Source organism: Xiphias gladius, chromosome 8 (genome assembly GCF_016859285.1).
Source record: "Xiphias gladius isolate SHS-SW01 ecotype Sanya breed wild chromosome 8, ASM1685928v1, whole genome shotgun sequence".
NCBI lineage: Eukaryota > Metazoa > Chordata > Actinopteri > Istiophoriformes > Xiphiidae > Xiphias > Xiphias gladius.
This window is the reverse complement of record NC_053407.1, coordinates 23,446,098-23,473,954: the sequence shown is the minus strand read 5'-3', so window position 1 is coordinate 23,473,954 and position 27,857 is coordinate 23,446,098. Positions and strand designations below refer to the sequence as shown.

Sequence of the window (27,857 nt, the reverse complement as noted above, 5' to 3'; positions counted from 1 at the left end):
TTCTGTATTGATTCCTATCAAAAGAATTCTAAACTCCCTTTTAAAATCATTTTATGCCAGTTGTGAACATTGTCCCTTCATTTCCTCAAGTCTAAAGGCTACAATAAATAATATGCTGCACTTACAAATGTTATTTGATCCAGGGCAGGACTCTGACTTCATAACAAGCCAGATTTTCATATTCATAGCACCTGGTGTGAGTTGTGAATGGAAATCTTTGTCCTGGCAGCCCTACTGGAAATTGTTTCTGGTAGTGCATAGTGACACAGCTGTTCCTTTGAAGTCCAAGTGTTGGAATGGGTGAAAAAGAGTATACTCACTATTAGTAGGAGTGCACAGTTTTCTTCGCCGCAATTTTCTGAGCTGTATCTTGAGAGCTGGCATGAATACACACTGTATTATCTTTTTCCTTGAACTGCAGCTCTGTCTGGTCCAAGTCTGAAAGTGGTAAATTATTCATTAGATGGGGAAGTTTAAACACTGCTCTGAGAGCGGCAGAATCTGAACATGGATACTCTTGCATCATTCGGCCGTTTTACATCCAGACCTTTAGATACATACGTGCACGTGCACACACACACACACACACGCACACGCACACGCACACGCACATACACACAGTCACAGAAAACCAACAGTAGAACAAGAGTGGCTCATACATGCATAGATGTCTCACTTTTTGCCAATAGGGAGGCTTTGACAAGTTCAGTTAGAAAAAAAAAAAAAAGAGAAGGGAATTATGCTAAGCCTCTGTGTGATATCTGGGTGAATATTTTTTCCTCACCATCTCTCCTTTTCCTCCTAGAATACTCTTTGTCTCCGTGCCACTCGCCTCGGCAGCAGGACCTTCCGGGGGGTGCGGAGGCGATGTTTCTCCTGGGCACGTGTACGCTGCCTGCCATAAACCAAAAAACCCATTAAAGTGTCCTCTCTCCTCTGCGCAGGGCGTATAAAACCATCGAGGACGATGACCTCAAGTTTCCCTTGATCTACGGCGAAGGCAAGAAGGTAAGAAGTGCTCGGCGGCCGCTTGCCGACAAAGTTACTCCCACGGCCTTGTGCGCCTCGCCTGTAATCAAAGCTCGCCGGGGCACCATTAGTCAGCACCCCCCACCTCCGTCACTGTGTTGAGGAGCCTGCCGGTGGAGAGCATTCCTGGCCTCTTTTCTTCCGTAGGGATTCACATCCTGCACCAGCCTATGGCACAGAAAATATTTTCTTGTCTAATGGACTTTGTGCTTTTATGTCCCTCGGCAGATAAAACGTCGCACTAAGGCATCCCATCGGAGCCACCCATTAGATGATGAAAATGTGATAAAAGAGGGCGATTAGAATTTTCCAAAAAGTGACATGTTAATTGGCACATGATGTCGCTAAAACACTGACTTGCAGGGGAATATTGTCAGTTTTTTGACACAAGACACAAAAGAAAAGGTCAAGGGAGCAGTACACTGTTCATGACATTTTCCCTTCCCTCAGTGATGCTGTAAATGTGGTGGTGTGCCACATCTTGTCCTTGATGCGTTGAAAAGGTCAGAGAAACATGATAGATCTGAATATGTTTTCTCTGAGGCCTTCTCCAGTTTCCTATTTAATACGGACAGACAGTAGATCTATGTTTGACTGATGACTGGGGCAGATGTCACCCCAGAGCGCTCTCTGCCTGCAACCACATCGGGGTTTACCCCTGCACACTTGACCGTCGCGTCCTCCTCCTTTGAAGTGAGTCGCGGAGATTCATGGCTAGATAGAGTGAGGGGGGCTTTGTGCGAGGGAGAGGAACGCCAGAGCACTTCAAAGCCCGGCGCACAGCCTGCTGGGCCTCAGTGCTCAACAATTAATCCCAGGATGTTTCCCCTTCTCCGCCGGAGGAGCTTCACCGCCACTTTGAAACACTCTCCCTTCTCTGTCTCCTTCTCTCTCCCTCTCTGTGCCGCATGCTGATCCAGGATCATTCCTACCACACCTCACTCGCCCTCGTACTCGTCTCCCCGTCCTTGGGCGCCACCCTTTTTCATACACTGTACGGCAGATTCAATTAGCCCAGTTCCCCGGTCCAGTGTCAGCGGCCCTTTTTAGAGGCCGCGGCGGCGATCTCTGTAGACAGGGGGCTTGGGGAACGATCATAAGTCACTTACAAGACTGGAAGATGCCGGCGGTGAGCTTGTATTTATTTGCCCCAAATGCTGCGCATCCATCCAGATAAAGATTCCCGCCGGGAGTAGCCAGTATTCTTCAGTGAAATGTTGCTAGAGCTATGTCATGCGGGTTATTCCTTACAGATATCAGGGGTCAATGCAACAGACTGACTGAAGGTTCACTACAGTCACTTTGTATTTTAATGACTTCATCCAACCAGGATTTACAAGGAGGTGTTCTTATTTTTGTAGATTTGGGCTGTTTCGGCTTTACCTTACCACAGTTCTTCTGTGCAACGATTAACAACATTTAGGCTGCACTCACTCACGGGCTCGCTTCCAAATAAAATGGGTTATTAATCTGGCTAAACTGTTGGCTTGTCCGATCGTCTGACTGCTCATGTTTCTCTGCTCCGTCTGAATTTGTTGCAGCAATGAGACCATGTTCCCAGTTCTCAGAAATTCATAACCAGTCATAACCGATAGAAATGATGGCTACAGTTACAAAAATAAGACCTGGCTTATAATAAACTCAAAACACCCATCAAGACTTCCACCGCATCCCTCCTGTCTGTCTGTTCAGAAAACAGTATATTAAAAAAGAAATGAGAAACTCCAGATTTATTCCGGAGGAACTGGGATAAACAAAAATAAAAAAACACTCCATTAAGGGAAGCTGAACCTGTAATACTAGTGGGTTCGTTTGACTCAAATGGAGGTTGTGCTTTACATGCATCTGATGTTTTGCAGGCTCGTGTGTTGGCGACCATCGGGGTCACAAGAGGTCTCGGGGACCACAGTCTCAAAGTGCACGACTCCAACATCTACATTAAGCCCTTCCTGTCCTGCTGCCCAGAGGTGGGCTCCATTCTGAATTTTATCCTTAATTACGTCTTCCTTTACAGTGTGTACATACAAAGTGAAAGTACTCGTTCGCATTATCCTACACACACAACGAAGAGTGTTAGTACCTTCCCACTCTCTCTCTTACATTCCATGAATTGAACAGTGTCTTTCGTCTAGATGTGGGATATTTACTTTTTGCTTAAAAAAAGGCGGGTTGACAAAGGCTGAACACGACACACACGTGTTTTGTAACACTTCTATTGCCGTAGGGGGTTTTGGTGAAGAAACCTGTCTCTCCTCTCCTCTGGATTTGTTCCTGTGCGTTTGTTGAATGTCCGAAAAGTCACATTTCAAAGTTGCTCTGTGAAAGTCAAGTTGTGGGAAGTTGATCCGGAGGCACAGAGCCTCGTGTTTATAATTGTTACAATTATTACTAATATTAGTTTTTCTGCTGTTAAATTCAGTCGTTGCACAACACCCCCAACATTTCGGCATTGCAAAACTGAATAAAGGAAATGCAACTGGGATCACCAGTAGCAGTGTGTTAACAGTGTTACAGTGTTTTATGGAGGATCTCTCCTTTGATTTGACCTCGCAGCCTTGACTTCCCGATCAAACGAGAGCACATACGTAGCCGTGTAAAATGCCATGCCTGTGGCCATTGACAGTCCACACTGTGAACTGCACGGTCAACATGCACATTAACATTCCTCACCGGCCGTCGTTCTCAAATGACTCCTTTCCTTCCCAGTGTCTACTGCGCGATTGCAGTAGACACGAAGCCCATGAATTCTCTTGATCTTTAATTCATTGCCCTCTGAGTTCAGTCATAGTTCAGCCTCCTTTTTGATCTTGAGCTTCTGATTTTTCCTCTGTCTGCGATTGTTGTAGCCACTATTGTTTCAGACAGAACATAAACACACCATTGTTTTTACTATGTACGACCTGTCAAACCTGAGCATTAGAGGCCACGCTAACGTTAAATGCAGGAAAAAAAAAAAAAAAAGGGAGAGGTGGGATAGCGCCCTTTAGGGTTTGTGAAAAAAAAAACCCTTCCTGCAAGATGTCAAGTTAGAAATACTGAGTGCTCTCAGGTTATATATATATATATAAAAAAAAAAAAGCTCAGAAAAAAGCTGACCTTGACATTTGGAGTCATGAGATCATATTCATGAGATCGAATGTGGGCGTTGGGTCAAAAATCAAGCTGCGGTCATGACCCAACGTCCAGAGATATTTTGTAGCTGTTGAAATCTCTATTTTGAGACTGATTCTGGGAACTACTATCTCTTTCATGGACTGATAGCCTCACTCCTTTTCTATTCTTGCAAAGATTGACTTAAATCACAAGGTTTGCCACTACATGGAGGCTCAGGGTCCACGCGGAGGTCATTCTGATTCCTTTACAACTGCTTTCACAGGCACCGTGGTCATTCTGTGTTGTTTTCACAGCAACCTCTGCAGTAGGTTGATGTGTCTGCTGTGAATAGGCGACTCCTCCATGGTAGGAATGCATTACATGAAGCAACCATTCTAGAGCTTTTTTTTCTTTTTTTGCCAAGTCCAAGGCCAGTGGGCATTATTTTTCATGCTATTTCAGAGTATGCTTTTGTTTAACCATAGTAATCTGAGAGCTTGTGGCTCACAAGAGTTGCCAGAGTAACATAATATCTCTTTCCTTAAGGATTTCTTTGAAAGATTGAGGCTATCGGTTGCTTCCAGAAAAATATATAGAGGAAGATGTGATAATAAAATTGGGCTTAAATTGTCAGTTCACTTAAATTAGGAAGGATCATATTTTCTCACTTACCTCTAGCGGTATCCATCTATGCATTCGTTTTTGGTTTTATTTGCAGAGAATTTGAGATAGCCATATTGCTTGTGGCGCTCACAGCAGTGAAATATTATTTAGATTTAAATTGGAATTTAAAAAATTCACAGTGCCTTCCTAGTCAGTGTCCGCAGTTCTCTGGATGTTACATGGCACGTCCCGAATTCATCCTACATACTAGTTGTATACAACATGTACTACATACCAACGTTCTTGTATACTGTTTTAGCCGTTTGTATAAAAACCATTTTATATTAAGTTAATTGTTCAATACAATGTGATGTCATGTAGAAGGTCACTGCCAATCAAACTTCACAAGTAGAAGGCGAAATGTTTCTCCGAAGAATTAATTCTTATTGTTTTTGTATCTCAAGATTTTTCTAGAGCTATTTCACAACCAACCTCGTTTTCTTTAATTTTTTTCTCAGCCATTAATTAATTTTAAATTAATTTTTTTTTTTTTTTGAGCAGCTCCTCCATTTCCTTTGTGTGTTGCATTGTGGGAAAATAGTTTCCGTTGACAGTACACTCAAAAATGGACTGTTTTTGTAGTGTGCACGTTGTGTGGTTTGGTGTACACGCAATTTGTCAATTCCCAGTGTGAACACACTACATCTACACACAACCTGCTTAGAATTAGGATGTAGTACAGACTTGGGACATGCTGTCAGTCTTGTTTAAATGTAACCTCTTATTTCTTGGAACACCATAAGTGAAATTCCATTCGCCTTCATTGTACGGGGGGGGGAGCAGAAAACTTATAGGCAGATATTTCAAAACGTGGACAATTAATTCCAGGAGTATTTGCATGGTAAGACACGCGAGAGGTAGGAAATTAGATTTTTTTGAATTTGGCTGAACTTACCCTTAAACGCACGCACGCACGCACCTATGAACTCGTCTGAGTGATTCCTAGAAACCTCGCAGCTCTCAATCCTCGTTCCCCTCTTCCACCCTCACCCTCAGGTCAGAGTTTACCCACTGGCGCAGTGCGAGCATGGAGCTGATGACGTGCTGGTGCTGGGAACTGACGGTCTGTGGGACGTCCTCTCCAACCAGGAAGTAGCTGAAGCAGTCACCTGTTTCCTGGCAAACTGCGACCCCGACGACCAGCACAGGCACGTTCGCTCAGCACAACGCTGCAGCCGCCAGTCAGGGCTGAACTTCCTCTCACCCCCTGTCTTATTTGGAGAGGATGAGCGCTGTTATCTTGTTGTAATTATGAAAATTTCCAAACATTTAGATAAGTAATTTCTTCTGATGTCAAGGAAGAAATTGTAAGACTATTAATGTGGCGCTCCAACTCTTCTTCTCCTGTGAGCTTGGTTTCAAAAGTTCACCCTAACGTTTACTTAATTTTTTAAATTTCTTCTGGCAGTGGGCCGATTTACTTAGTCAAATACTGTGCATAATTGTTATCAGATTCGAGCATTTATTTCACCGTGCTAAGACTGCGCTTTAATCATTTATCACTTTTGTTGTGTCAGATACACGATGGCAGCTCAAGACCTCATAATGAGGGCACGAGGGGTGCTGAAGGATCGCGGCTGGAGGATATCCAACGACCGATTAGGCTCCGGAGACGACATCTCTGTCTACATCATTCCCCTCATGTACGGCAACAAGCAGAATTAGCCCAGCAACGTAACTACAACCACCACCAAAATATAACCCTGCCTTTAAGTCCCAGCTTCAGTTCTGCATTTTCCCACATTGCTTGTGCTCCGTTTTTAAAGTGCTTTAGTGTGGACTTCCTCTATTGCTGAGGGATCCGAGACGTTTCTGGTCAGAGATGGGATTTTGGTCCAGGCCGTTTTCCTCTTGATCATCTGAGGATGATCTTATCCCTTCTGCTTGTCTGGTCTTTTTTTTTTTTATATATAGAGAAAAAAAAAAAAGAACACTGGAGAAACGAATCATGAAAAGTTGAACTACTGATTTTTCTTCCCCCAGTCTTGGAATTCTGTATTTCACTGAAGAAGCCATCATTAGCCCTGTCGTGGAGAAATGCAAAGGTTGAGAGCATGTACTCTCACGGATGAGATGGTAATATGCTTCTCAGGATTGCTGTTACTAGCTAATGCACAATATTTATAAATGTGAAAATGTAAATACTCCCAGGCATAACACATTTGATAAGTGTGTTTGGTTAAACACATGTACAGTGTAAAAAAAAAACTAACCCAATGAGACTGATGTCGTGTATATATGAATCATACCTCCTCTGTTCCATGTAGGCTTTTAAGGTAGCCACGTTCAGTCATCTGTAATTGTTGCGTCTGTTGTAGGAAGGAAAAAAAACGTGTAGGCCTTCTATATATAGTACGTCAGCTGGTTCTCCTATCGCTGCAGCTGTTATTTTTGTTTATCCGTACCCCTCGCGTGGCAATACTGTAGTCACCATTAATGAAAACGGCTTCCTTTGAAAGTGAAGAAACACATTTATGAAGAACACACAAACAGGAGGAGTCCTGTTTACCCTGCTTACAACGTCTCATTATACTATTAAATTAGCCCGGCTTCTACGTTAATTCAGATTTTAGGACGGAAAAAAAAGTCTTGCTGTTGCACTTTTTCACAATCAGCCATCTACCTCATAATTTTCTTCTCTCGTCATTGTCCTCTTTAAGTGGCTGTTTGAACGCGACATTGGGTGCATCCTCAGCTGCTACCCGTGCCATTATTTAGTTTACATGCTGATATTTGCTGCTGTAGCCGCAAGACCATGCCCAATGTCTTGCACTCATTTCACCTTTTCTCAGTATCAATTCAATATATTGTCCCCGTTCAGATAAACTCCTCGTTGTGAATAGCAGGTGCCTCTAACCATGAGAATTGTTCAGGTTTTTACACGTGTCAGTTTAAAGGAAGTATAAACAAGACTATCGTTGCAGACAATTAAATAGACAACACTTAACCTTTCTGTGTCTCTACAATCAAAATTGTTCCCTGGTTCATGGTTTTCCACGTTTTAGTTCGGTCGTACTTTTTGGCTTCTACTAACTGTGCACAAATGTTTTATCTGACCTGCTGTACGAGCAGTTTAAGCTAGTGAATCATGGAACAGAGTAACTTAATTTAAATGTAAAAATGTAAATAACTTTTTCAGTGGACTCTTCTCTCCTCCTTTTACTGTAAGTGATGTACATCTTGCCGAAACAAAAAAAAAAAAAAAAAAAGTCATTTGTACCGTTGTGGAAACCTGGGAACAGTGTAAGAAAAAAAAGAAAAGCTCTTTCCTGCTCTATTAAAAAAAAAAAAAAAAAAAAAAAGACAATTCCTGGCCTTTTAACTTTTTCTTCCAAGTTACTCTGCTGTGTCATTGATTAAAAAGGTGGTGTGCTAACTGTATAGCAGACAGGGGAAACAAGATGCGAGTTGTTCATTGATCCAGGTGATTCCCAGGGAGGCTCTACTATGAGAACAGTGACAAGTTTTTGGGAGTAAACAGACAAAAGGGGAAAGTAACAAAGATTATGTAACATTTAATTTCCTGGCCCAACGAAAGCCTTGTAAGCAAGAGGACTTTATAGTATTTTAAAGCGTCCATGGTTACAATTTTCGTTAACTATATAAAATTAACGAAAGTCATGACCTGGCTGCACTGTGTTAGACTGCTACTTAGATGTAATTAAATCCTGTACACCCATATTTTTGACTGTCAATTCCAGAAGGGAATGTATTTCTTAAAAGACATTTTGTAGGAACCCTGTGCTTCAATGGGGACAAGCTCACTCCCTCACACTCCAGTAACTATAGAGAATAAGGCCATCACCAGTCTGACAAACTGTGTCAAGCGAGTCCCAAAGCAATACGTGGATGAAGGATGAAGGGTATCAGTTCACAGAGTAGCCTGACAGAAGATTTCACGGTGGAGGCTTCTGCGAGGGGCGTAATTCGACACTGTAGCACATTCACCCTGAAGTGATGAAAGACGACTTGATAACCAAAAAAAAAAAAAAAGTGCACAAGATGGTCATTCCAGCTGGTCTTCCACTTGAATACAGCGAGTGAGGATGGGTGTGGAACAATGAGGAATAATTTCCTTACTTTTAGGTGAAACAATATTTCACTCCTACCGGATACCACATGCTTGAAATACCTAAGAACAAAGTTGTAAATCAAGCGCAGGATTAAGCTTTCATAGTTCACGAAACGACAGAGGTATGGTATGAGAAAGACGCATTCCATTGTCTAGTGTTGTGAGGAAGGAAACCTGGTGGGTGTTTGTCACTAGACAACTATTAAAGAGATTTTTTTTTTTTTTTTTTTTTTTCTCTCTTTGAAAGCTAGCATTGATGGGCTTATTTTTGGGTCCCACCGCTAATAGCCAACTGTCCGTTTCTTCCCAGGATTTTATTCTGGGAAGGGAAGGAAGGGTAAGGGTCTAAACGGAGTTTAGACTAAAATGCTAACAATGTGAAACCCGTACTAGTCAGAGTTAGGGAGAGGCAGGTTTCGCCGCAGATTTTACAGGCTGCCACACCTGAGACAGGTTGATTCATAGCATAGTTATAATTGTATCAACAGGTGGTGACAGTTGTGTGTCAAAACACTATCCGCTATCTGACACTTATTTCATGCAAAAATATACATTAGTTGGAATTGAGGCAATAGCAGGCTCAAATAGGCCATTTTCGCTGTAGACATTTTGAGCTGTCATACTATGAAAAGCACGCGTGTTACTTATAACATTAACAATGGCTCTGTTTGAGTCGAGTGCCCCAGTAAACCGTGACAGTGAGCCAGCATGCACAACACCAAGACCCTGAAACTGAAGTACTTGAATGGAATTCAGCCATCAAGTTTATTATTTACACCTGTGCTTTCTCTGACATGTCAAAATGTCTTCTATGCCAAGGTCCTATTTGGAATATCCTTCTTTTTCTTCTATTCCTTACAAAGCGTTTTGTTACTCTCGCCTTGAAAATTATACATCAAGGCATATGAAACTGGGATCAGGACAACGGAAGCATTAATCAGAACTTACAAACTTTCTTTTTGTGCTGGGGAAGTCGGGGAGATTAAGTTTCAAGCAGTCCACACACATCTGAGTTGTATCAGTGAGACTGTTTGCACCTGAGACCAATTATTAGGCACTGCCTTAATTTACCTTATTCTTACTTTTACCTCTTGATTCTTTCTTGTTTTTTTTTTAATCTTATTTTTTGTTTAGATTTTTTGTAAAAATGTGGACATTTTAACATGAAGCTAAAAATAAAGTATGCAAGGTAAACGAAAACCACAAGATGGTAGATAAAGGCTCTGTGGAATAACGAAACAGCGCCATTACAGCTATAAAGACCTTCAATGTGTACAACAATTTGTAAATAATCCCTTTCGTAACTCACATTTGAAGGTTTATTCAATTCATGTTGTCATATCAACAGGTGGAGATTAGGGTACAAGCATTTAAAACACATATACACACCTACGATGAGCCTTTACACACGCTCGGAGGATCGTAAAGTGCTGAGGTAGGCGTCTCAAACTCCTGGGTCCTCTGCAGGAGCTGGAGGGCCATCTGGTCCCCACAGGCCAGCGCCGCATCCTCCTCCAGTCAGGCAAGCGCCGATCTGGCACTCCTACACTCCACGCGTGTGTGTGGTCCAGATAAGATGACGGCAATGATGACACAGTCATTCCTGTGGGTGGCTTGTTATTCCAAGGTCACAGCACTCCCACCCCACCCATGGATAGATCTGAGGTAGATGCTGAAGTAGACTTGCAGCGAGACACTCATCTCTTGTACTGGAAAGGGGATGCTATATCTCACTGCAGTGCAACATGGGATAGCTGAGGCCATAGCCTTCAAGCCTCCTTTCAAAGGAAGATTAAGTGAAAAGATGCTGGGGTTTTTTTTCATATTGTTATTTGGCGTAGGCCTCCTCCAGCATTCCAAAATGGGCTGCAACCAACCATTCTCGGTATCAGTTTTTCTGCCAATCAAATTATCCACAAAACAATTTTTTTTTTTTTTTTTTGAAAAATGCCCATCATAATTTCTTGGAGTCCAATGTGACATCTTAGAACATTGTTTTTGTCTGACCGAAATGCCAAAACTAAAAAGATATTCAGTTTAGTATAATGCAAGACAAGGAAAAGCAGAAAATACTCACATTTGAGAGGCTAGAACCCAGCAAATGTTAGTATTGTTGCTTGGAAAAATGACAAAAAAGGATTCATCAATAACTAAAATAGTTGCAGATTAATTTCATGTGGATCGATTAATCGGCTTATTGTGTCAGTTCTACTAAAAACTGTCCAAAAACCAAAGAAAATCAAATTGACATTTAGGACTGCAATAATTGGTCCATTAATCGACTATTCATCTGAAAGAAAATTATTCAGCAACTGTTCTGAAAACTGACTAATCATTTAAGTCATTTCTCAAAGAGAAAATGCCAAACATTTGATGGTTTCAGGCTCTTCACGTTGAGAATCTGTTGCTTTTCTTGGTCTTCCATTGTGATAAATTTAATATTTGTGGGTTCTGGACTGTTGGTCAAACTAAACACCACATTCACACATGACATCACCTTGCGCACTAGGATCTGACGACAAGAAAATGGTACAAAAAAGCCTATTTTTTCTAGACTATTAATTAGTTGAGAAAATAACTGGCAGATTAGTCAATAATGAAAATAAGTTATTTGTGATCCTATTTACAATCATTTCAAACAAGGAAAAACAACAATCACATTTGAGACGCTGAAACCATCATGTGTTTGCCGTCCTGCCTGATAAGTTAAAAATCAAATTGCGGGCGATGAATTTTCTGACGATCTACTAATGAATTAATCAACTACTCACTTAAGCACCGTTTCCAAATTTGCTGCATTACAGAGGCGGCACGAGTGAGGGTATTTTGTGAACACAGAGTACACACACACACACACACACACGCGAGTTGACTGTCCTGTCAGGACAAAGGTGCGGCTGCTCCGGCAGTGCAGCTGTGATAACCATGTGAGTGGGCAGATTTTCCACAGGGGGCTCTGATTTACTGCTTTAAGGCTTTTGGCTGCCTCAAGTATGATTTATCTGCGGCCCAGCTCAAATGAGAGCCTTGACACATGATGGATGAGGAGGACATGAGCTGCCTCTGCACTGCTCATTGGTCCATAAGCTGGCGCTCTTTACCGTCACAGTTTGATAAATGATGTTTGGTTTTACCCCGGAGGCTGGATTACTTGTATTTCTTACACGAGACACTTATTTGAATATACTTAAAGACGACCTGTAGACTGCTACTCAACAGGCTGGACAATAACTACAAGTCCCCTCTGTGGTTTGTTTACTACTCAGCTTCTTCTGCAAAGGAAAAGAGCTCACTCCTTTCAACCTACGTGTTTCTCTACAATGAGTAGCTGGAGGAGAATTTATTGTGTAATAGCAGGACAGATGCTAGTATGAAGAACTGTGGGATGAACATATTTCTGCCAAAACACACTATCAAGTGTGAACTCATAAATATTTCATGGAAGTATCCTTGGAAGGGCAAATGAAGGATCCAATCTTCAGTCAGTCACTGAAGGAGCAGCGTGCTCTCATCTGGGCTATGGGGGTCTGAACTCAAGACTGCAGCCCCTGCACGCTGTTACCGAAACCAGTGCTGCCCGGCCCCTACAGCCAATCAAAGCTCATTATCTATTCCGGTCCCCACCCCCCCGTCACGAGACCCTTGACTGACCATGCTAATGTGGTACAGATCGGCCAGATGCTGCTGGGCAGCGGAGGGTGGATTTCAAAGGTTAACTCACAATGCATGACCCACATCAGCGCTCCGCTCCCAGACCTCAGTCAGGACACCACTGCTGAAAAGCCCGTGGGGGTTAGGTCATGCGGTGTGTCTGCGCACAGCACAGAGTTCAAATGCTGAGGCGCACACACACCATCCAGATTTAGCATAATGATCAGATTATTAGACCAGCAGTTCCAACAGCGCCGCAAAGATTTATGCCCGAGCGCTGCCCTGCATAGAAGAGGTGTTTAGGTGCAGGGGGAGCACACACACTATCTGCTCCTGTGTATGACGGTATGCAGCATTACCAACAAAAGAAGTCGGGGGAGAGCCATAGAAGCCAGCTTGTGTGTATTAGAGCAGATGTATTGTAGGATACCTCTGTGGGCAGCAGGAGCCACGTCACTCCTCTCCTCATAGCAACAGTACAGTTGACCTACATGCTTTCTACACAGCCCACTCCGCCTGAGGTGGTGGAAAACTATAAAAATCCATAGGAGACATCGACTTCCCCCCTTGCATTTTGAAAAAAAAACAAAACAAAACACGCATACCAAATTATTAAAACTTGCATGTCCATCTAACACATGCAAGATTTCTCCTTCGTCCTGCAAAAAAAAAATAAAAAATAAAAATAAGGCATCAATGTACCAGTTAAACATCAAATACACGTCAATGAACCTAGATCTCACATTAGGGTCTGTGGAAAATTAAAAACTGCATACAACAAAGTGGTTTTCCCCCCACAGTCATTGACTATTTTATTAGAAAGACACACGATACAGTTGAGAGACGGTTTGAGCTCAAAATGCAACAATAGAACCACAAGCCATTTTCCGTTTTAAAAAAAAAAAGCAGTAAACTGCAGCTTCAGAATACAACGAGGTGGCTGGATGCAACACTGGCGGGTGTGCATTACCTGGAGAAACGGTTTTAACAGCGTTGAGAGCAGGGGGCTTTTTTTTTTTTTCCTTTTTTTCTTCCTCTTTCCTTTCTCTCTCTGCCCCCTCGGCTGAAGCGGAGGCACCAGCACTAGCAAGGCAGTAGCTTGCGCAGTCATCTCCATAGCGGGCAGTGTCACAACCCAACCAACAGCACAAACTACTACCTCAGCCAGTGCGTGGTCAAAACGCGAGGCAAGGACGAAAAACGAGGAGGAAAAATGCTTCAAAAAAATTAAAAAAAATTTTAAAAATACGTGTGTGTCAGCAGATAGATAGATATATATATATATATCGCAGAACTAGAGAAATGCACCGTCTCGACTACAGCGACATTCCCATGCAGCCGGAGATGGTCCGTCCTCTTCCCGTGTCGCTCCTCTTCTGTGCAGACTTGAAATATGAGGGAAACCCCGCCCAAGAAGACCTGCTCCCTCCGCTCTCCTCCTCCTCCTCCTCCTCCTCCTCCTCCTCCCTCCTCCTCCCTCCTTCCTCCTCAGTGCAAACCACAAAACGGTCCTTTCCCCTCATATGACCTACTGGTGCCGGATGATCCTACGGAGGGGCTCGCGGACCTCCAGGGGACACCGAGCGGGAGCCCGTGGGCCCCCGCAGCATGAAGGGGAAGGCTAGCTATGTAACCTCCTGCGTAAGCACTGAGCACAGCGGTCCCATTTGTTCAAGGGGGTGTTTTTCTGTTTCTGGAGTTTTCCCGTTGTAGCTGTATGTTCACTGTCGTATTTACACCACACACACAGTAAAGTGCGAGGGGACCCAGGGACTAGGCCCTAGTACCTGGGCCTCGGTGTTTCAGATATTCCCTTCCCCTCAGTTTCCCCTCAGCTTCGCACTTAAAATATTAAAAGACTGGGGGGGAAAAATGACAGTGTTTTACCTCTGTGATACAACACCTTAATATCATCACTGTATCAATATAATGTGGTGGTATTTTAGGCATTTGGGAATTCAGTGTCCTCATAAAATAACCACAGGTCAAAAAAAAAAAAAAACCCCACATCATTTACGATATGGATTAATATACTAAAGAAATGTATGATTTAACTGAAGTGGGCCACATTCCAATAACTATTTCATAATCTAATATTGAAATAAGGCTACAGCTAAGGATTATTTTCAATACGGATTAATCTGCTGAATATTTTAGAATTGAATCGCTTTGTCCACAAAATGTCAGACAATAGAGATAAAATACCTGTTAAAAGTCTCCCACAGCCAAAGGTGATGTCTTCAAATGTCTCGTTTTGTCTGACCAACTGTCCAAAACCCAAATGTGTTCAGTTTACTTTCACGTATGACAAAGACAAGCATCAAATTCTCACCATTTTGCCAAATTTTTGTTTGACTAAAATGATTATACGATTATCCAAGGAGTTGCCTGTTCATTTTTTATCTACTCTTGATTGTCCTACCTGTAATTAAAACGTCTGGGGACCCTGGATATACACTATATCAAAAAAAAGAAAAAAAAAAGAGAAGCATTACGATTTTTTTTCTTTTTTTCTTTTTTTGTGAATCACAACAAATTTGAAGAAGGACCATCTGGATGATTTATAGCTGTATGGCTATGGTGGTGGTGACATTTTCACGAGGTTCAGCCCAGATAATATTGAAACGATTCTACTGCTAGTTTTCAACAGATGGTCAACACAAATATTTTTTAAATAAAAAGGGAATGTTGCAGGGACATCCTAGCAGGTAAAATGTGTCAAAATGAACCCCCCCCCCTTTTCATCAGAACAGTCACATTTTGAAAAAAAAAAAATGGATTGATAGTAATATATATATATATATATATTTTAATGCCTTTACTCGTGGTAATGTAAGGAACTTAACACACGTTGTAATTGAGCACACTCACAGCAAAAAGCTGATTGTAGAATTGTCCCATTTATTTTATACAGACAAGTACATCCCTTCTCAGATGGCTGGCTAAAGATGACATGGAATGTGACAATAAGATTTGTTTTCTTGCATAAAATCCTCACTGTTGAAAATGTTGCAAAAGTCTAAGTGTTCATTTTTTAGACCAATAAAGCCCCAGTTTTTGCCTCTTTTGTTTTTTTTTTTGTTTTTTTTTTACATCATCAACACTATCACCACACACCCAGAGGCAATACTGCATTTTTTTTTTTTTTTTTTTAAATCTCTGTAACACAAGAGTGCAGCCAGTCTTTATGACAATGGAGGGGGCAGACGCGTAATCAGCTCACATGGGAAGCATACGATGATGCGTATGAAGGTCAGGGTCATTGACGTTGTCCGAGCGGGCCTTGAATCTCTGTTCACCGTGGGTTGCTTCATGTCACCGTAGATGGGTCTCACGTGGAGTTCATGACCGTGCACTGGTGAAGCACGTGGGTCGAGAAGACACATTCAAGACTTCTTCATAATAAAAAACAAAGAGCTCAGAGCGAGCCTGGTCAGGACTCTCCGTTCTGGACTCTGGAGACGGGTGGCTGCATAAAGTCTTTAAAGGGCCCAAGGGCCTCTTTCAGGGCTGAGCTCACTTCAGACGAGGAGCATGTAATGCACTCTACCAGCGTGGGGTACAGGGCAATCACCTGAGCCCATGTGTTGCCATCCACTGCAGGCGGTAAGCAACAGAATCGCAAGAGGAAAAAAAATACAAAGGAAGAATGGGGATGGGAGGGAGAGGAAGAATGAGAATATGAAGTGTGACAGAAGGCAATCAAAGAAATCATTTCCTTGATAATATTCCCACAGGCAAATGGAAATGAGCTTTGTTCTGAATAAAGGGCAATGTAATGCAAACATCTTGAAGGGCACTTCAAAAACGTAATTTCACAATGTCTCACTTTAATCTACTGTGTAGGAAAAAAAATAATTATTTCTTGTAATTGACCTTGCTGGAAACATAAACAGTTCTACCCAGATTGGAGATAAAACTCATGAAAAAGGGTCCCAACCATACATTGACACAATTAGCTGAAATGAACAGATAATAGATATGGTGGCATTATTGTATTTTTAAGGTTTTTTTTCCCCATTGTGTCTCCTCTTTCCAAGATATCTTTAATCCTTGACACAGTTTGATACTCACCATTTTCTGGCTTTGTCTTTTTAAGTGAGTCCATCAAAGTGCTGATAGCTTTCAAGACAAAGATAATCTCTGTCACTTGTTGCCTAAAATGAAAAAAGACCATAGACCTTCATTAGCTACAAAGACATACCGTACATAAAACCTGTAGATGTCACAGTTAGGGGACAAGGGAAGAAATGAGGAGAGAGGGTGAGCATCAACAGCTAATTTATGTTTCAGATCTTTCCTGTTGAACACACCCTTATAAGTGAAATGATAAACTTGTCCATGACAGAATAAGTTCCAATTAAACAAACAAGCAGGTATAGAGACTTTGTTTGACTGAAGGTCTGGAGGATTTTCTATGATTATATAGTAACCCAACTTCATTTACTTAAATATCTCTCCACTATAGGGGATACAGTAAGTAAATTATTACACTTTGGAACTTAAGCGTTATATGCTCTAATAATGCAATCCATCTCCATCTTAACATTCATATACTGTATATTTAGCATGTTCTAGTGTTAAAAATATTGGTTGTCTGTATTCAGGCAACCTTTGATTTTCTGTTCATGTGTATATTGTAATTATCAGATTTTTTTAAGAGCCCCCCCCAAAAAAATCCCATTTTATGTACTAATGGTGCAATTTCCCCATGGGCATCGTTTAGCTTCCATCTACTCTCAGGAAAAAATGTACTGCAGTTAAGAGTTACACCCAACACTAAAACACAGTGTGTGAAACTGGATAAGTACAGTGGTTTCGTGTTGTTTACAAAAGAGAAAAGGAAGAATGATGGATGCATGGATGGAGCTGGGGCGGTCTTGGTTTTGCATTGCAATATCTCAGTGGATAAATCATGTTGCTAACAGTCAGTAGAGTTTGGAGCTGAATTCCTGATGAAGACAGTGTCCAAAACATGGAAAAAAACAAAAACAAAAAAATGCGGATGCACCATGTTGTGCCTTATTCAGAGGTGTGAGTAAAGGTGTACCTGGGCAGGGGGCAGTGTCCGCTCAACCTCTCATCCTCTACGTAGCGCCGGAGAACATCCTGGGACCTCTTGAGGAGCACTGAAAGCGCCATACGAGAGATGTATCCCTCCTGCGGGGTGGACACCTTGTTGCTGAAGGAAAACTGCAGCAGCGTCTCAAAGCACACTTTGGAAAACTCCTCCCTCATCCGCACATCAATCTCTGCCTCTGTTGAGAGACAACCATTTTCATTTCAGGCATTTAACAGATGCCACTCTCGAGAGTGATTTACAATGAGTGGAGAGAAAGGGCTTTACTGTCTTGCTCAACACATGAAAAGTTTGACAAGAGCCATTGTTGCTGATGAGCCACAGGGACGGCTTTTGCAACGAATCCAAAGACTTAATGATTAGAGTAGGATTCCTGCAACAATTTTTTAACCAGCTCTTGGCCACCAGCTCTTGGGAATAATTGTAACTGCCAAAGTCACATCTTACCTGTGAATGAGGGAGACTGTGAGTGAATGGAACCTTTATTGAGCATAGCCATGATCTGGCCAACAAAGTCTTTGGGGATGAAATTGGCAAAAGGTAAAATCTCCGAGCTGATCAGCTGGACCACCTAAAATGAATAGGACACAATGGTGATGCGGGCAAACTCACAAAATCATGTTTACATACTGGATGCTAGGAACAAGTATTTACCTCTACATCAATGGCTTCATTCTTCTGAAATTCCTGGATGGACAGGTTATCTGGAGGTGTGCTATCAGAGGAAAACAACCAAAACAATGACCTTCCTTCTCAGAAATTCAAAAACAGTCATATGTAGACATGCAGACCCAATGTTAAGGCTTTCTAAATCTGTACCTTTTGGTAAAAAGAAAGTCTTCAAAGGCACTGGCCAGCTCTGGCCACATGGTGTCGAACTTCCCAGATGAGGCATGCTGGCGTGCCACCGGCAGTCCAATAGACAACACCTTGAGCAGAGATGAAACGGCGAGCTTCCAGGTGCTCTCTGATGGACAGGCATACTTCAAACCCAAGGGCATTCTTAAAGCCTTGAGGATGAAAGGAAAAAAAAGGTGGCAGCAATAGAAAACGAGAGTGAAACACAGAGCAAGACCTCAAGGTAAAATATATACAATTAACTGGAATAACCTAAAAGCCTCGCACCTTCTTCTCTTTCATACTGAAATGTGGAGAGACTGGAATTCATACAGTTAGCATCAAAGCAGTACTTGAAGACATTTTTGCACCAGGCACTGGTCCAATTCAAGTTTCATCTTTAAACACCAGTTTCATCTTTTTGACCAAGTCCTCTTCTCAGAGAACAGCTGGGTTCCCCAAGGCTGAGGTCTTGCAAGTATTGCTTTCTTGTTTTGGAGACAAAAAAGGGGTGGGATCGACATTTGGATCTGTCCATAGGGAACCTTCTTAATAGTTCCTTGGCAAATTAAATCTCTTCAGTTTGGAGTTTCATATAAACAGACTATGGGAAAAGAGCAGTTGAAGGCATGTGTCAGAAACTGGATAAAATGGAAGACCCAGTGTCAGATTTAAGAAGTTAAGACTTCCAATGATTTGCAATAACAAAATCTTTTGTTTTTTGACGGACTGCACCAAAAAAAGATTTGGAAAATCGTCACTGCCGTCAGGTCAGAGACATGTGAAGCGAAAGTTGCCCAGAGACTGGTTGTGCTGGATAGACTCCTCTGACAGCAAACAATCACTTTCTAAAGTTGATATGGTGCACAGCAAACAGTTACCTATTAGCACATCCAGTGGACCCAGCAATATTAGCATTTGACTTTAAGTCATGTTTCTGGGCACCCAATGAATGGAAGTCCAATATTCACTCTCTTGTTAGCTCGGTTCTGCTCTCCATTAGGTCCTGAAGGAAACACTTGGTCCTTTAACTGCTACATACTCCATTATGTTCACGAGCTACTTTAGTTGCTAACTTTGGATGTGGGTTTTAAAGGTTTTTTTTTTTTTTTTTTGCTGAGAAAAGATGCTCGGGTTCAGGTTTATTGTCATTTCCATACATATGCATGACATACACTACCAGTCAAAAGTTTTAGAACACCTCCATTTTCTAGCTGTTACTGAAATTTACATAATTCAGTGTCTCCGTGTTTCTGAAATTATAGCATAGAGCAAACAATTGGAAGTTAAAAACAATGAATCATGGAAACTTGTCGAAATAAATTTTATCTTAAATTTTTGACTCATCTATTAGCCAAACACACTTGTGATGTTCTATCTACAATAGAAATCACATATTGATCAGAAAGTTATTCCCAACACTGTTGCAAAAGTTCCCGCAAATGTGTTGCACTTATAGGTCACTTTGCTTTCACCTTCTGTCCAGTCGCAAACCAGCTCCATGGGGTTTAGGTCTGGACACTCTGCTGGTCTTCCATTGGGTGAAACCACCGTCTAGTTCTTTTCTTCTAATGTTGTGGCTCATTATCTTGCTGTAGGATGAATCTCTGACCAGCCAGTTGGTCTTCCTTTGTTACTTACCTTTTTCACTCCATTCTGACTGCAATATTCAACACTACTTCCTGCAGTTTGGGTGTAGTAACACAGTTTGTTCCAAGACTGCCTTTGTAAAGACAGAGAGTTTGTAAATATTCACCGAAAGTTGGGGCACCTGTGGGATTGTTTGCATTAACTTTCAAGTTTTAATTTACTTCCATTGCTGCAGTTAAACTGTAAATTAAGCAGTTTCTTAATCTCTGAAAAAGGCCTGTTTTCTATGAAATTTACAAGATTATTCAGTTTTTGGTGACCTAAACTTTTTTTAAAATTTTTTTATTTTTTAAACCTTGTAAAAAGGTAAGCACCGCTTACCTTTTTACCATTTAATATTATTCACTGGCGTCAAACTGCTTAAATTTCAATAAAAATGGGGTGTTCTAAAACTTTTGACCGGTAGTGTACATACAGGGAAAGGATAAGAGAAAATCAACACTGTGATGGCAAAGCTGGTGCTTTGCCTTAGTCAGCTAATGAGAAAACATGATTTGACATCAATGATAGAGTATGTCAGAAGCTCAGCTTTCCTGAAAGTTTCACCCCAGAGATAGCAGTGCAGCGGCAATTCTTTAAATTACAAAACCTCCACACAACAGTTTATGACTGCGCAGTGACTGGTGCTTAATGGGTGGCCACTACGCAGTCATGTCTAGAAAGTAAATTTAAGTTCTCACTGTTATTACTGCACCAGGGCTAAAACACCAACAAAAACCAAACATAATTAGGTCTCAGTGCTAAATGTTTGTCCTCATGTCAAACGTTGACACATTACTCTGCAATATAGAGAATGCACAACAAACTTTAGAGGTTCTTTGACACTGGTAATATGTTTTGAGATTCATTTTATCCAATCAATGTTTTGAATGTTTTTTTGTTTTTGTTTTATTTAACAATTCTATCAATTGCAACACTTTACTAGGGGTTTCATAACCATGGTAACTGTGGATACCCCATCCAGGTGAAAAATACCTTGATGATGTTCTGCAGAACCTTCTCATTGATGACAGCTTTGTGGCATGCTGTTTTATGGTACAAGTCCACCAACACCTCCAAGGAGCGCTCAGCAAAGGGCACATAGTTTAAGGCAACCCATTCCGCCTGCAGGGAAAGAAGATTTAACAAGAGAAAAAAAAAGAAGAAATGACATTAGTCAAACAAATCAGAAAACCATTTACCCTACTTTTTGGCAGAGCCACAATGAAAACAGTTTTTAAAAGGCACACTTTGTATAAGTAACACACACATTTATTTTAAAGTAACCATGATTATTAGTCTGCTTAAAGTTCTGGCAGGCTTATATGAGTACAGCTGAAATGTTATAGCCAAACAAATGACTTGATGCTACAAAGTGTGTCTTTAAGAAATATAAACAGAACCACACGTGTGTATATGAACATCACCAAAAACACAAAATCAAGTGGAAATGGAACTGCACTGGGACTGTGCACACAGAGGCATAACCACCAGTTAGTGGCAGGCAGAGAGGGGGAGCATGGAGTGAGTGAGAGATACAGATGAGACGTGAGAGCCTACCATGCGGTGGGATATCTCATCTACCGCAGAGAGTAGGTTGTCACCATTCAGCACAGCTTAGTACAACTAAAGAGCGGGCTGAAGGAGATAATGGAACTCACCGGTGCAAACAGCTGGATCTAAAATGGTTATCCAGTGAGTAGTCCCAAGAAACAAAATGAGAGAAGATCGCAATTAAACTGGTGTTTAAAGTGGTATCAAATTTGCAGTGGCAAGTTGGGTCAATTAGATTTAATAATCAGGACTGATTCAGGGCAAAAACACTCACTCCTAGCACCAAGGGCACCTGAGGTGATCTGACAACACTTGATAAACAGTAAAAAACCTCCCATAACATCTCTTTGGCTGTTTGGGAGTTTTGTTTGACCCTCTCACTTAAACAATTTAATCAGATTAAGATCAACAAAAACATCCAGTACAAGGGCTCAGTCTGGGCTTCACATGCAGGACTAACACTCTGAGCGTCAGGATTTGAGGCATGTCATGTGCAGTGCTAACATTTCTTATCATCATTGCACCAGCCTGCCAGTTAGATCAAGACAGCTCTCAGCAAAGCACCTTCTGGATTTTGTAGGTTTCCAGAACAACAAGGAGCAAGAAAGAAACTGATATCAGAACAATGTTGTGAAAAGACTCCTCTGTACTTGAGAAGAAATGAGAATTGTTTGTGGTTTTATAAAAGAAGTAACTTTGCTCAAGATCCCTTGGGTCTTTGGAAATAACTGTTTCTTTAATGAATTTAAACTGTTTGTGAACTGAAAAGTATCGGAACATTTCTCTGGCATGTTGCCAGCAAGATGAAGCATGAGGGAGGGAATATGAGGAAGATATGGCTGGGGGTTGCTAATGGGGGTCCAGAAAAACCTCTCAATCTCATGAAGGGCCACAACAGGGGCTTCATAAGGACTACACTGTGGGGGGGGCAGGGAGTGCTTCATGAATATCAAAGACGACGAATGATCTTGTTGAGAATGGCTGGAGAAAGAAGGGCGATGAATAACAGTGTACACCATCCAACATTTTAATGAAACAAACTATAAAAAAGAAATAAATTGCAAACGAAAAACTAGCGCTTAAGCGGCCAAGTCTACGTCCCCCTACCTGGTTGTATTTGGCATTGGCCACGTGTTTGGTTTCCATCCTGCCGTACTGAGGAGGCTTGCAGGAGAACTCCACGAAGAGTAGCAGCTGTTCAAAGATGGCTGGGTACATGACCTGCAGGTTCTCTGGGCCCACACAGATGGCCTGCAGCGGGGAGGAAAGGGAGGAACAAACACTGCTGACATCCACCACGGGACTGCATATTGCATAATTTAGCAGACTTACACACTGTTTCCTGGGCTGAGCTGACACAAAATGGAAAGAAGTAACTTTTGGTTGACAGGTAGTGTAAAGCTCTGCATTTCGTAAAGACACAGAATTCAAGACAGAGAGAAATGGAGTCACAGTATTAATTCAAGGCGTCAATTCAAGGTACAAGGATATGTTTTGCCCTAATGCAAGCAATTTTGATAAGCTATTATTTTACAGGAAAAAAAAACACATTCACTGGTTTCCTAGTTCCACCCTCTCAGATTTAAGGATTTTCTGCTTCTTTCTGTTTTAATATTATTTGAAAAACAATTTTGGAATTGTGGTACATGTCTTAGACCCCTAGGCCACAATAACAACCCACTTGGCTCTCATCTTTATGCTATTTTGGATGCTGCATAATGTATAAAATATCTTAAAAGCCTTTTGGGTACCAATTTATTTGTTTTCTGGCACTACATTTCCTTTGCCCACCTTCTGCAAAACATCCAGAGCGGTGAGCACAGCCTCCTGCAGGCTGGTGAGCACTGCCTCAGTGTAAGAGGGGAGGATGAAAGGTGAGGCATCACTGCTGATAGGCACAGACACAGCCCCATGGAGAATAACCCCCAGCTTCTTCAAATCCTCCATACTGAAGTTGGCCTTGATGTGCTGGTAGAGTGCTGGGAAAATCTGAATCAACGCTGTGAGGAAGGGCTGGCTGGGGATAAAGGAGAGCTTCTCTGTCGGGCCACCAGGTGGCCTCGTGCTGTCCGTTCCCGTTCGATACCACGTGTTCCACGCCGACCACCACAATGCCGAGTCCTCTAAGGCTGACTCTTCCCCTGGGGGAGGCGCCTGCAGCTCAGCGCCGTTGTAGCGTGTAAGCCGCTCGACTAGCGAATCTGAACGCACCAGGGGTCTGCCAGGACCAGATGCTGAGAGGGGGTCAATGAGCACTGCGGGGACGCCCATAGCAGCAAGTGCGTCTCCTGCTTTGTCTGAGTCTTTAACAGGCGTAACGATCTGTAGGATCTCTTGAAAGCTCTTGAGGGCAGCCAGGGAAACCTCGTTGTTTTTGCTAAGGGCAGCTGACTGAATGTGGTTCAGCAGCACCTCCCAGGCCTCGAAGAAATCACCTGCAGATACACAGCAAAATGATGGAAGCGCATGATACTGCCAATTAGTGGTATGTGTCAGCTGTAAATAAAGTATGACAATTAGCACTTAGTTGCGTCATGTAGGTTGGAAACCTCACATAACAAACACAAGTTCAAAGAGGCCATCTAGTCACAGCAATGGCTGGAACCGGTGTCTCCGCTTTCCTCTTATCATATTTTGTTAATACATGTTGTTACATTATTTTCATTGACTTACAATCATCCTAGGAGGCCCATACACTGATATTATACTGCCAGTTATTTTATTTTTTTTACCTAAGTTGTACGTAGGAAGGGCAGGCATCCTCTACTCCTCTAAGAAATGTAATGTGTAGTAGGCTGGATATGTGTTGGAAATGAGTCGTTCGGGGGCTGAGAGTAAATACTGAGGGGCTCATTTTAAATCATTCATATATCCCTGGAATATTATTCCTGTCCGCATGGGGCTTAACATGACTTAATGGGTGGTAATATACCAGTACAAACAGCCGGGCCGTTTCTGGACTTTTGCTACACTTGGCACAGATTTATGAATACATTTCAATATGTAATTTTCAATGTTTACTATTCCGTGGCAGCTGTGGTAAACTGTAGCAATGTGTCACAGTCTACCTTATGTACAGCTGTATCAGAGACTGTGGCTAAGTATCAGCGTAGATTATTAGTGGCTCACCTAATTGCTGGAGGAGATACCGCCGTGTGTTGAAAATGCGTGCCACCCCAGCTAGCGTCAGCACCCACGTCTCTGCCCACTGTTTTTCCGCTGTGTCACGAGAGTGGTGGATGAGGATGTTCCCGCCGCCAGACTCAATTTTCTCCTTGTCCGCTGTGGTGGATGACGTCCTCACGCAGTGTAGCAGGTGGAACAGCACCTAGTGGTGACAGTGAAATTGTTCAACCGGCAGCAATTTCCTGCCACAAAGTGAATATTGGTGCATTTTAGAAATAAGAGATCTTCAAAGAAAGCATATTTAGAGCTGTTTTTAGAATAGTTTCAAATAAAACAGGAAATCACAAAGTATTTTGCCAGAATCTATTTCCTGAATAAATGCCTTTTTTTTTTATTTTTTGTAACAAACAACATATATTACAGCCTCCTCCAGTATAATTAAATCAAATGAGAATGACAAATTCTACCTTCCAGACCACAATATGCCATGTTGGCTGCTGCAGCAGGGTCCCGTGGGCAGCGATGGTGGAGAACAATGTCTGCCCGGCGCTTTTACGCACAGCGGGCCGTGGGTCGACACACAGCTCGCCCAGCTTGGCGTACAGGCACAGCCACAGGCAGTCAAAGGGAGGGGCAGGATGAAATGGCCTGTTCAGGGTCTCTCCTTTCTCCTGGGCCTGCTTCTGCAGAGCTTCCTCCTCCCTCTCCAACTCCTGTGTGATGGCTTCGCCCCTTTGGAAGAAGTAGTCCGAAATGTTCCACTGTGGGTAAAAAGGGAATTGGGGGTATGAAGTAGAGGCATAAATTGGAGAGGAAGGTTGGTAAAGTGCTTCTGGTGGTTTTGCTATCCTATTACCATAAAGAAATCTCACAGGAACACTCCAAGTGAAATAATCCTGCAACCACAGATCAATACAAGGTTTTGCATGTCCTGAATTATGTACAAAGTATCTATAAAACATCAATGCAGCAGGTAAGTGCTGTTAAATTAGATACAATAATGCAAAACACGGAATTATGTGATATTATAAATGTTCAATCATATTAAACATAACATGTTTCAGCTTTACAATGATTGGAAAAGAAAACTGACCTGACATTCTCTTACAATTAAGTCATTTTTCAGTAATAAATTATTGAAGGGCAGGAATATTCTGTTATTCCCCATTTTATTTCATCATATTACCATATTCTCTGTCAGCACAGCCATGCTTCACCTTCATATTTACACACTTTAAGACCTGGGAATTGACCAGTTAAATCACAATTCTACTGGTGTCCACTAAAAAGCCCAAGAGACTGTGCGATCAAATGTTTTTCCAAGCTTTTTTGCAGTATATACTATGCGACAGTAGAACATTAATCTGCTGTCAAGAAACCTGCCTGTGTGTCTAAGCATAACCCTTAAAAAGAAAGAACACATAGCACAAGACATCTGTTATCTCACCAGCAGGCCGATGGAGGTCAGGCTGATGTTGAGCTCCTGGTTCTGCAGACCGAAGCTGCCGGCTACATCCACTACGATCTGGAGGCACGTGCAAGGCATGGTGGGCAGGAAGTCTGTCACCACCAACTGCAGGCACTGGAAGGCTGTTCGGATCAATGACTCGCTGAAGAAAAGTAAGACACATGGCACGCTTTGGTTGAGTTTAGTTTCTTGAATTACTTCCAGTGTGACTGTAGTTACGACAGAAATAAAACGTTTGCATTAAGACAACGGGAACTATTTCAGCGACAATAAAATAAGTAAAGCCCTGTCTGCTTTGTTCATCTCCTCCTTTGTGCTCTTACCCTTGATCATTGCGGATGGCTCCTATGACACCCAGGACAAGGGGCCAGCCGGGCCCCAGGCTGTCACCCTGGCTCTGTAGGATCTGCAGGACACTCTCCAACTGTTTCTGGCGGATGTCTGCATGCAGCACGTTGGACAATTCCTTCAGAGGGTTGAGCAACAGAAGCTGCAGTCGCTTGGGGGATAAAAAGGAGACAGGAACTAATTTGTTATCTGACAATTATCTGCCGAAATTTAATTCTTACTTTGCAAATGATGCTATTACAACACTGCATAGTACACATATACAATTAATATAATCTAATAATATAATATAATAATATAATCTAAATTTTAAATAACAGCTGAATGTGGCAAAAGCATCCAAAAGTCCTTTTTATTAAACTCATTTACTACATCAAGTTTGAGGGAGATATATATTGTATGGACAGTTCTAAAATCAGTCTGTCTCTTTAGTTCTCTCTGCTGTTAAGAGAAAACAAACAAACAAAATGGAAAACTCAAAAAGAGCTCTTTTTAATTTTTGCAAAATCATTTGGGTGGATGGTAGAAAAATACACAGTCAGTTAGTGCCACTTCACTAATTAGTGTAACTTCCCATTTTTATTTCCACTGCTATGTCATAACACTTTCAGTGTGTTTTCTACAGTACAGCCATCATTTTATAGCTGCATGCTGTTCCATTAACCTCAACAAAGATCTTCTGCTCTCTTTTAGATAAGCTCTGCACCGTTCCCTTTATCTGTCTCGCTAAGGTTAAGGTCACAGACTATGTGTTTCTGAGTGACAAGAGAAAGTGACTGTGACATCTCTTTTTTTGGCACACACTCTTATCTTTCATGACTTACACTGTGACAGAGGAAGAGACTTCTCATATGTGAGCATTACAAGCAACTTGTATTAGGGAGTGAAACCCAGAAAATACAACTTTCTAAAGCAGATTTTTGTTTTCCTGCTTTTTTGCATTTTTGATTACATGTACCTGTAGTGCTACCTACCTGATTTTGGGCCAGTGGAGGGTCGTGTTTGTAGGCCAGGCCAGCTTTGATGAGCGCAGTCAACGCCTCAGCCCCCCACTCTCTCATCCTGGAGTTTGGGTGCTGACAGACCTACAGGACATATCACACATAGACACAAATGCATACACATGCAAGGGAAAACAGATCCGATGCAGAGGCTGTGTTTCCCAGCAGTGGTCACAGTGGGTGGATGTGAAACAAGTGGGTGAAATAAACCACAGACTGTGTGATAGAGACTGGGATCCCCTGTGATAACAGGATATGCTGTGACAGACAGTGTAATCAGGAAAGCTAGTATAGATACGCATGGTG

General features: G+C 42.0%; 2 protein-coding genes across 6 annotated transcripts in view; one reads left to right on the top strand and one right to left on the bottom strand.

The window, feature by feature from the left end:
- The window catches only part of ppm1h (protein phosphatase, Mg2+/Mn2+ dependent, 1H), a 34,923-nt gene extending 26,879 nt beyond the window's left edge, over positions 1–8,044 (top strand). Inside the window, exons 7-10 of the mRNA XM_040133918.1 lie at positions 945–1,008; positions 2,889–2,996; positions 5,782–5,933; positions 6,303–8,044. Of these exons, the coding sequence (XP_039989852.1) occupies positions 945–1,008; positions 2,889–2,996; positions 5,782–5,933; positions 6,303–6,450 (472 nt within the window). The 3' untranslated portion in view covers positions 6,451–8,044. The remainder of the gene's footprint in view (positions 1–944; positions 1,009–2,888; positions 2,997–5,781; positions 5,934–6,302) is intronic.
- A 7,545-nt stretch (positions 8,045–15,589) lies between these two features.
- Positions 15,590–27,857, bottom strand: part of mon2 (MON2 homolog, regulator of endosome-to-Golgi trafficking) — a 36,946-nt gene continuing 24,678 nt past the window's right edge. For 3 of the 5 annotated variants that reach the window (XM_040132635.1, XM_040132636.1, XM_040132639.1), the window contains 15 exons: positions 27,525–27,635; positions 26,526–26,701; positions 26,182–26,344; positions 25,202–25,495; positions 24,738–24,936; positions 23,400–24,043; positions 22,716–22,859; positions 21,716–21,733; positions 21,051–21,179; positions 18,408–18,598; positions 18,243–18,303; positions 18,036–18,159; positions 17,559–17,766; positions 16,583–16,665; positions 15,590–16,105 (listed from right to left, as the gene is read on the bottom strand). In XM_040132635.1, the coding sequence (XP_039988569.1) occupies positions 15,942–16,105; positions 16,583–16,665; positions 17,559–17,766; positions 18,036–18,159; positions 18,243–18,303; positions 18,408–18,598; positions 21,051–21,179; positions 21,716–21,733; positions 22,716–22,859; positions 23,400–24,043; positions 24,738–24,936; positions 25,202–25,495; positions 26,182–26,344; positions 26,526–26,701; positions 27,525–27,635 (2,709 nt within the window). In that variant the 3' untranslated portion in view covers positions 15,590–15,941. The remainder of the gene's footprint in view (positions 16,106–16,582; positions 16,666–17,558; positions 17,767–18,035; positions 18,160–18,242; positions 18,304–18,407; positions 18,599–21,050; positions 21,180–21,715; positions 21,734–22,715; positions 22,860–23,399; positions 24,044–24,737; positions 24,937–25,201; positions 25,496–26,181; positions 26,345–26,525; positions 26,702–27,524; positions 27,636–27,857) is intronic. The other 2 variants (XM_040132637.1, XM_040132638.1) reach the window with 1 other exon arrangement.